Below are 9,374 nucleotides of genomic sequence, written 5' to 3' on the forward strand. Positions count from 1 at the left end.
GAACCGCGATCAACGCATCAGGTACAACAGTTTTTAGGATTGACCGGGTACTTCCGACGATTTATAAAAGATTTCGCGTTAAAAGCTAGGCCTCTACAAGACCTACTAAAGAAAGGCGCAGTATTTGACTTCAGTCCGCATTGTCGGGAAGCCTTTAATACTTTAAGAACAGAGCTTACATCGTTTCCCACTCTGCGTTTGTATGATCCAGCGGCAGAAACGGAGATCCATACCGATGCTTGCATCCAAGGGCTGGGCGCGATATTATTACAGCGACAAAAAGACGGGGTGTGGGCACCCATTGCTTTTTACAGCAAGACGACGAATCAGGCTGAAGCCAAGTATCATAGCTTCGAGCTTGAAATGTTAGCGGTGGTTAAAGCGGTTGAACGGTTCCACGTTTACGTATACGGAAAAAGTTTCACCGTAGTCACCGATTGTAATGCCTTGGTATATGCTGTAAACAAAGCCAACTTAAATCCACGAATAGCACGATGGACATTAGCTCTACAAAATTATAATTTTAAATTGACTCACCGGTCGGGTAAAAAGATGACTCACGTAGATGCCTTGAGTCGAAATGCAGGGTATGTAGATGAAATGCCATTAGAAAGAGAGCTGGAGTTTAGGCAGCTGGCCGATCCCCAGCTTCAAGCGATTTGTAAACGGTTAGAATTCGAGGATGATCCCAAGTTCGCGTTGGTAGACGGATTGTTGTATAAGAAACAGGATGAGAAACTAAAATTCGTGATACCACAGACGATGACGGTAAATGTGATTAGGATCTATCATGATCAAATGGGACACTGCGGAATCGAAAAGACGGTGCAGGGAATTACTCAGAGTTATTGGTTCCCATCGCTCAGAAAAACAGTAAAAGATCATATAGAAAATTGTATCACTTGTCTAATGACGAATAACTCACCACGAAATAAAGAAGGGGAACTGCATGTAGATACAGTATCGCGGAATCCAATGGAAGTCTTGCACATTGACCACTTCGGGCCGTTAGCGTCGACAAAGCAGGGTAATAAACATATTTTAGTAGTAGTAGATGCGTTCACGAGGTTTACGTGGCTTTTTCCCACTCGATCCACCGGATCGAAAGAAGTGATCGAACGGCTACGTTCTATTTTTTGTACATTCGGGAATCCAAACGAAGTAGTCAGCGATCGAGGAACGGCTTTTACATCGACCGAGTTTAAAGAATTTATTGACGAACAGCGGATTAAGCATCGCAAAGTAGCAGTAGCATCGCCATGGGCGAATGGCATGGTTGAGCGTACGAACCGTTTCCTGAAAGCCGTGTTAACAAAAAGTAGTAGTATATCCGATGAATGGGAAGAAGAACTAAGACACGCGCAATACGTCATCAACAACACGTACCAAGCGTCCATTAAGTGTTCCCCATCCAAGTCACTGTTAGGCTACGACAAACGTAGTCACGTGGACGCGGCGCTCGTACAATTTACACGTGAATGGGTGAATGAAATGACCAACGTCAATGACGAACGAAACGAAGCGCGAATGCTGGCACAACAAGCCAACGAAGTCGTAAAAGCGTACAATAAGAGATACTACGATAAACGACACAGAAAGCCGTCGCGGTACAAGATAGGAGATTTAGTCGTAATTAGAGACAGTCGTAGGAAAATCGGACAAAGTTCAAAGCTGAACGCAAATTATAAAGGACCTTATCGAATAGCTAAAGTATTAGGTTACAACCGCTATGTCGTACGAGATATACCTGGTTTCAATCACCGAGCACGACCTTTAGATACTATTCTATCAGTAGATAAGATTAAACCGTGGATTAAAATTTCGGACGAAAATTCACTGTTACCGAAGGAACGAGCGAGCGAAGTAAACGTAGGATAACCCGTAGATTAAGGAACTCGCGAGCGATGTAGGCGAAGAAGGGCCGACGCAAAGTTAGCCGCCCTTATTTAAGCTTGGTCATTACCAGCCGCGGGACGCCGCTGAAGCAGGATGGCCGAGTTGTAAGATACAGACGAGGGAGGACAGCACCAGTCTATTCCGGGAGGAGCCACGGGAGAAAGACCGGTCCTAGGAGATCAGACTCGTCGGATGGAGAAGAGGGTAAAAGGAGACGCACAGAGAAAGACGGGGCTTTTTGCCTTTGGCTTTTTTAGCTTTAGCCTTTTGCCGATTAATGTCGAGACGAATAATAGAAATTAGAGTCAAGTCGAAGGAAGAGTCGTAGAGCGTTAAGCTTTTGTAAAGAGATATATTTGATATAAGCTGCGGTGTCGGTTACTATTGTATTATTGTTTATTTAAAATATACATACTTATATTCTTGTTCATAATAAGAAGAGTTCACATTAATCGCTCGGAACCTAAACATCCTGAACATCCCTCTCTTATAAAGGAAGAGGATTCAAGAAGAGGAGAGACAGAAAGATAATAGAATAGAGAAATAGAGGATCTCTCTTTTTTAAATCTTACACAAGGGACCCCTCGGTAGGATTATCGTTTACGACCGATACTTGTCGTTCATTTTTAACGACGCGCGTCGGTGAGGAGCTGTACAGAATAGCTCTAACCGACAAATGTCGGTAGGGAGCGTTAACGACACCGACAATTGTCAGTACACGTGTACAGAATAGCGCTCCAGAACTCATTATTTTCATCTAGCAAGCAATCCAGGGCCTCAATTCTGTACACGCTTACCGACAACTATCGATGTCGTTAACTGTATTGCGCAGCTTTTGTATATCGTAGAAAATCTGCGCAACTCCGTTAACGATATCGATAATTGTCGGTAAGCGTGTACAGAATTGAGGCCCTGGATTGCTTGCTAGATGAAAATAATGAGTTCTGGAGCGCTATTCTGTACACGTGTACTGACAATTGTCGGTATCGTTAACGCTCCCTACCGACATTTGTCGGTTAGAGCTATTCTGTACAGCTCCTCACCGACGCGCGTCGTTAAAAATGAACGACAAGTATCGGTCGTAAACGATAATCCTACCGAGGGGTCCCTTGGCCATCGGTAGCGTTTGACCGACGCACACGGACGAAATTATCGTCGGTTTATGTGATTATGTTAGTGAATTCGCGATTTGAGGTAATGATACTGCGCACATTGCGATTTCACATATTTATAAAATTTTTGTTTAGTTTATTACGTTTCTGTTGGTATAAAATATAATAGTGTGTGTGTGCTGTAAATTGTAACGCAAAAATGTGCAAGTAAGTAAATTTAATTAAATTCTCATAAAATTTAGTCAGTGGAGTTAACCTTCAATTCGTACTGCGGTCTTTACACGGCAGCAGGAAATAAAAAATAGTATTAGAATAGTATATAATATGTACAAAACCTTATCCTTTTACCCTAAGTAATGAATGCACAATCTATTATTGTTCATGACTTAGGTTAAAAATATATCCTAAAATATATTAAGGACGAAAATAATGCTACGAACTGAAGGTTAACAAGTGATATTAATTAGAGTTTTTCTTTCGCATTTTTTGCGTAATTCTTTTAACTCATTTACACGTCGAAAAGAATAAATTTGTCTATACTTATAGGATAACGATCAATTACTGCCAGTGTTCCAATTACTGCCATTTTCTTTAATTGTAGTATTACAATAAAAAATATGAGCATTATACTGTAAGATTTAAAAAGAGAGATCCTCTATTTCTCTGTTCTATTATCTTTCTGTCTCTCTTCTTCTTGATCCTCTTCCTTTGTGAGAGGGGGATGTTCAGGATGTTAAGGTTCCGAGCGATTAATTTGTACTCTTCTTATTATAAACAAGAATATCAGTATGTATATTTTAAATAAACAATAATACAATAGTATCCGACACCGCAACTTATATCAAATATATCTCTTTACAAAAGCTTAACGCTCTACGACTCTTTCTTCGACTTGACTCTAATTTCTATTATTCGTCTCGACATTGATCGGCAAAAGCTAAAGGCTAAAGAGCTAACGGCAAAAAGCTAAAAAGCCCCGTCTTCCTCCGTGCGTCTCCTTTTATCCTTTTCTCCATCCGTCGAGTCTGATCTCTCTCAGGACCGGTCTTTCTCCCGTGGCTCCGCCCGGAATAGACTGGTGCTGTCCTCCCTCGTCTGTATCTTACAACTCGGCCATCCTGCTTCAGCTGCGTCCCGCGGCTGGTGCTGACAAGCTTATATAAGGGCGGCTGACTTTGCGTCGGCCCTTCTTCGCCTACGTCGCTCGCGAGTTCCTTAATCTACGAGTTATTCTACGTTTACTTCGCTCGCTCGTTCATTCGGTAACAGTGAATTTTCATCCGAAATTTTTATCCACGGTTTAATCTTGTCTACAGATAGAATAGTATCTAAAGGTCGTGCTCGGTGATTGAAACCAGGTATATCTCGTACGACATAACGGTTGTATCCTAATACTTTAGCTATTCGATAAGGTCCTTTATAACTTGCGTGCAGCTTGGAACTTTGTCCGATTTTCCTACGACTGTCTCTAATTACGACTAAATCTCCTATCTTGTATCGCGACGGCTTTCTGTGTCGTTTATCATAGTATCTCTTATTGTACGCTTTGACGACTTCGTTGGCTTGTTGTGCCAGCATTCGCGCTTCGTTTCGTTCGTCATTGACGTCGGTCATTTCTTTCGCCCATTCACGTGTAAATTGTACGAGCGCCGCGTCCACGTGACTACGTTTGTCGTAACCTAACAGTGACTTGGATGGGGAACACTTAATGGACGCATGGTACGTGTTGTTGATGACGTATTGCGCGTGTCTTAGTTCTTCTTCCCATTCTTCGGATATACTACTACTTTTTGTTAACACGGCTTTCAGGAAACGGTTCGTGCGTTCAACCATGCCATTCGCCCATGGCGATGCTACTGCTACTTTACGATGCTTAATACGCTGTTCGTCAATAAATTCTTTAAACTCGGTTGATGTAAAAGCCGTTCCTCGATCGCTGACTACTTCGATTGGATTCCCGAATGTACAAAAAATAGAACGTAGGCGTTCGATCACTTCTTTCGATCCGGTGGATCGAGTGGGAAAAAGCCACGTGAATCTTGTGAACGCATCTACTACTACTAAAATATGTTTATTACCCTGCTTTGTCGACGCTAACGGCCCGAAGTGGTCAATGTGCAAGACTTCCATTGGATTCCGCGATACTGTTTCTACATGCAGTTCCCCTTCTTTATTACGTGGTGAGTTATTCGTCATTAGGCAAGTGATACAATTCTCTATATGATCTTTTACTGTTTTTCTTAGCGATGGGAACCAATAATTCTGAGTAATTCCCTGCACTGTCTTTTCGATTCCGCAGTGTCCCATTTGATCATGATAGATCCTAATCACATTTACCGTCATCGTCTGTGGTATCACGAATTTTAGTCTTTCATCCTGTTTCCTATACAACAATCCGTCTACCAACGCGAACTTGGGATCATCCTCGAACTCTAACCGTCTACAAATCGTTTGAAGCTGGGGATCGGCCAGCTGTCTAAACTCTAGCTCTCTTTCTAATGGTATTTCATCTACATACCCTGCATTTCGACTCAAGGCATCTACGTGAGCCATCTTTTTACCCGACCGGTGAGTCAATTTAAAATTATAATTTTGTAAAGCTAATGTCCACCGTGCTATTCGTGGATTTAAGTTAGCTTTGTTTACAGCATATACCAAGGCATTACAATCGGTGACTACAGTGAAACTTTTTCCGTATACATAAACATGGAACCGTTCAACCGCTCTAACCACCGCTAACATTTCAAGCTCGAAACTATGATACTTGGCCTCAGCCTGATTCGTCGTCTTGCTGTAAAAAGCAATGGGTGCCCACACCCCGTCTTTTTGTCGCTGTAATAATATCGCGCCCAGCCCTTGGATGCAAGCATCGGTATGGATCTCCGTTTCCGCCGCTGGATCATACAAACGCAGAGTGGGAAACGATGTAAGCTCTGTTCTTAAAGTATTAAAGGCTTCCCGACAAGGTGAACTGAAATCAAATACTGCGCCTTTCTTTAGTAGGTCTTGTAGAGGCCTAGCTTTTAACGCGAAATCTTTTATAAATCGTCGGAAGTACCCGGTTAATCCTAAAAACTGTTGTACCTGATGCGTTGATCGCGGTTCTCTAAACCTTGTGATTGCCTCGACATGTCGTTGATTCAAGGTAATACCGTTCGCTTTCACAATGTAACCCAAAAATTCGATTTCTTTTCGCAAAAATAAGCACTTATCGTGGTTAAGCTCGAATTTATATTGTTTTAAAATAATTAACACTTCTCCAATTACTTCCAAGTGTTCGGCTATGTTATCGGATGCGATCAAAATATCGTCTACATATACAATAATCTTTCCGTCATTAATTAACGGTCTCAGGATCTGCAATAACCTTTTTTGAAATTCGGCCGGTGCTTCGCTATAGCCAAAGGGTAATCTTTTATATTCATACTGGCCATCTGGTGTGCCAAAAGCAAAGTATTTTGTGTCGCGCTCATCGATTTTTATATGATGGAAACCGTCTTTTATATCCAACAATGTAAATATGGATTTATTCGCCAACCTTGCTAAGCAATCTTCGATTAGCGTATTATAGAAAGTGTATTTTTGTTTTTCTACACGACTATTTAAAGGTCGTAGATCGACACATAACCGCATGCTACCGTTTCTCTTTTTCACCGGTACAATCCTAGCACAATAAGGCGATATGCTTGGTTTTATAATGTCCCGCGCTAATAGATCGTTAATAATATTTTTGATTTCGTCGCGCTCAGCGAACGCAAACCGACGCGGGGCATACGCGTATATCGACTTATCTTTCAAGGGTACACGTATCGCGTGCCCGTCGTCGATTGCCTCGATCTCTTTATTGTTCATCGATACCAATAGATCTAACAACATTTCTTTTGTCTGCCTATTATAATCTATTTTGATATCGTCTAGTCTATCGTTAACTGTTTTATTTATGCCTTCCTCGATACACAAAGGCAATTGTTCGAACAGACAAACTCGCTCTACTTTTTCACTTCGCGGTCTGAAGACAAAAGAGATTCTTTCTTTATATAGAAAATCGCGTCCTAATATTATTTCTCCTTGGAAAGATTGTCTCGATAACACAAAGAGATCGACATTATATTGTAAGTTTTTTGTCGGCTGGAGTTTTAGCTGTACTTGCGTTGATCCTAAAATAGCTAACGGCTGCGCGTTTAAATTATATAATTTTGTTCCGACCGGTTTTAACGTCGGTATCGTCGGCTGTATGTACATTTTGTATAATTTTTCGTTAATAAACGATACTGGACTGCCTGTATCTATCAGGGCTTTAATCTGGCATCGCTTACCCATTATAGTTGCGACCGGTATAAAGGGCTCGCTCACTCGCAGTTCCTGTTCCTGCTCCGGCGCTACCTCCGGCTCCTGCACCACGGCAACCGGATGTCTCGGGGCATCATCTCCTGCCGCTCGACGTCCTCCTGTATAGGCTGGCGCCCTTGCTGGAACAACCGCTCCTTCTCTTCGCTTCAAGACTGGACACTCGTACTGCCGGTGCCCTTTTTCTTTACAGTAGAAGCACGTCGGCTCACTCCGACATTCCTTGTGGGGATGTCCTTTTCTACTACAGTTTCGGCATTTTATTTCTCTAGAACGTGCAATATTCGACCCGATCGGCGCTTTCCTTTCTGACTCGATCACGCCCTCCGCGATTCGTCTCATCTTGGTCAAAAAGTCTTCAATCGTCTCCGCCGACAATGACAAGGCTGTAGCTCTCAGCGCGCTCACCGCTATTCCGTTTATTAATAATTGTATCTTATTTTGGACAGATAATTCTGTTCGCTGCATCAGCGCTAATTTATCCAGAGCGTACTGATCAAATGTTTCTTTTACCGCGTTCCATTTTCGACTCTCTATTTTATTTATAATTTTATAGAAGGGAATCTCTCGATCGAAAATTTTAAGCAGTTCTTCTCTTACCCTTCTCCATGTTTGCAGCATCGGTCCGTATTGTGCGTCATACCATTTCCTGGCTGCACCCGTCAGCCTCGCCGTTGCTGCAAGCAGCGTCACACCATCTGTCGCTCCATATATAGCCGCTACACAGTCGACTCGTTGTATCCAGATTTTAGCGTTCTCCTCTTCGGTTCCACCGAACTCCGGAATCTGCGACGCTAAGGTAGAAACCGAGATTTGCGATTGTTGCATTTCTATGGGGTTTTAACCCGTCACCACGCCGTCACTTCCCGACGGTGTAGAATTTTTCGTCGATCTTCCTCCGCCTTGGTGCTCAGTCGGAAGACCGGCTTCTGGTCTCCTGTTGGATAGCACTAGAAGCAACCGTTCAAACTGATTTTGTTGTTGCAGCATAAATTGTTGTTGCTGTTCCTGCATTAAGCGCTGCATTTTGGCCAAACTGTCCGTGACTTGACCGATCATACTCTGTGAGGACCCTTCCGTCTGCTGCTCCATTCTTTGTTCCTCGGCTGAGGTCACCGCAGCCTGTCGGTCTTTTACCATTCGTGAGCTTTCCTCTGGTGCAAGAAGGTCTCTCATCGGCCCGTGTCGCTCTAGATGGGACATCACTTGTTCTATCATCCGTTCACGGTCGTTCGATACCGGCAATCGGAATTTTACTGCTTCCTCCTGCAGCTGCTTCAGTGTCATTCCATCCAGCACATTCCTGTTCATTTTTTCGACTCTTAATTGCTGTTCTTTAAACTGCAACCGTGTAATTGGCATGAGCTGTATCCCACTTCTGAAAGAAAATTGTGCGCTGTAAGATTTAAAAAGAGAGATCCTCTATTTCTCTGTTCTATTATCTTTCTGTCTCTCTTCTTCTTGATCCTCTTCCTTTGTGAGAGGGGGATGTTCAGGATGTTAAGGTTCCGAGCGATTAATTTGTACTCTTCTTATTATGAACAAGAATATCAGTATGTATATTTTAAATAAACAATAATACAATAGTATCCGACACCGCAACTTATATCAAATATATCTCTTTACAAAAGCTTAACGCTCTACGACTCTTTCTTCGACTTGACTCTAATTTCTATTATTTGTCTCGACATTGATCGGCAAAAGCTAAAGGCTAAAGAGCTAACGGCAAAAAGCTAAAAAGCTAAAAAGCCCCGTCTTCCTCCGTGCGTCTCCTTTTATCCTTTTCTCCATCCGTCGAGTCTGATCTCTCTCAGGACCGGTCTTTCTCCGGCCGGCAGTGAAATGGCTATGCTTTTCCATATAGGATACCAAATCTTCAATTTGCAATGTTGAAGCACGCGAAGATCGTTGCTTTTTAACAGTACTACAAAAAATATTACTGTTTATTGATAGTACAATTCTCTTATTAAGTTATCGAATAATATTTATTAGTATACCCACACAGCACAGATGTTTAGG

At 42.4% G+C, this 9,374-nt stretch overlaps 1 protein-coding gene across 2 annotated transcripts; it reads left to right on the forward strand.

Annotated features, from left to right (window-relative positions):
• The first annotated feature begins 4,545 nt into the window (after nucleotides 1-4,545).
• LOC112588844 (uncharacterized) lies at nucleotides 4,546-8,650 on the forward strand. Of its 2 annotated transcripts, XR_003113078.1 has the most exons (4): nucleotides 4,546-4,727; nucleotides 4,818-5,188; nucleotides 5,308-5,576; nucleotides 5,657-7,295. XR_003113078.1 is itself a non-coding variant. In XM_025300018.1 (3 exons), exons 1-3 carry the CDS (start codon nucleotides 4,717-4,719, stop codon nucleotides 7,462-7,464), a joined length of 513 nt encoding a protein of 170 aa, XP_025155803.1. In that variant the 5' UTR covers nucleotides 4,546-4,716; the 3' UTR covers nucleotides 7,465-8,650. The 2 variants fall into 2 exon arrangements, 1 of the variants encoding a protein (XP_025155803.1); XM_025300018.1 differs by lacking the exons at nucleotides 5,308-5,576; nucleotides 5,657-7,295 and adding an exon at nucleotides 7,334-8,650.
• Nucleotides 8,651-9,374: the final 724 nt, after the last annotated feature.

This window comes from Harpegnathos saltator, unplaced genomic scaffold, assembly GCF_003227715.2.
Source record: "Harpegnathos saltator strain DR-91 unplaced genomic scaffold, Hsal_v8.6 scaffold314, whole genome shotgun sequence".
Taxonomy (NCBI): Eukaryota; Metazoa; Arthropoda; class Insecta; order Hymenoptera; family Formicidae; genus Harpegnathos; species Harpegnathos saltator.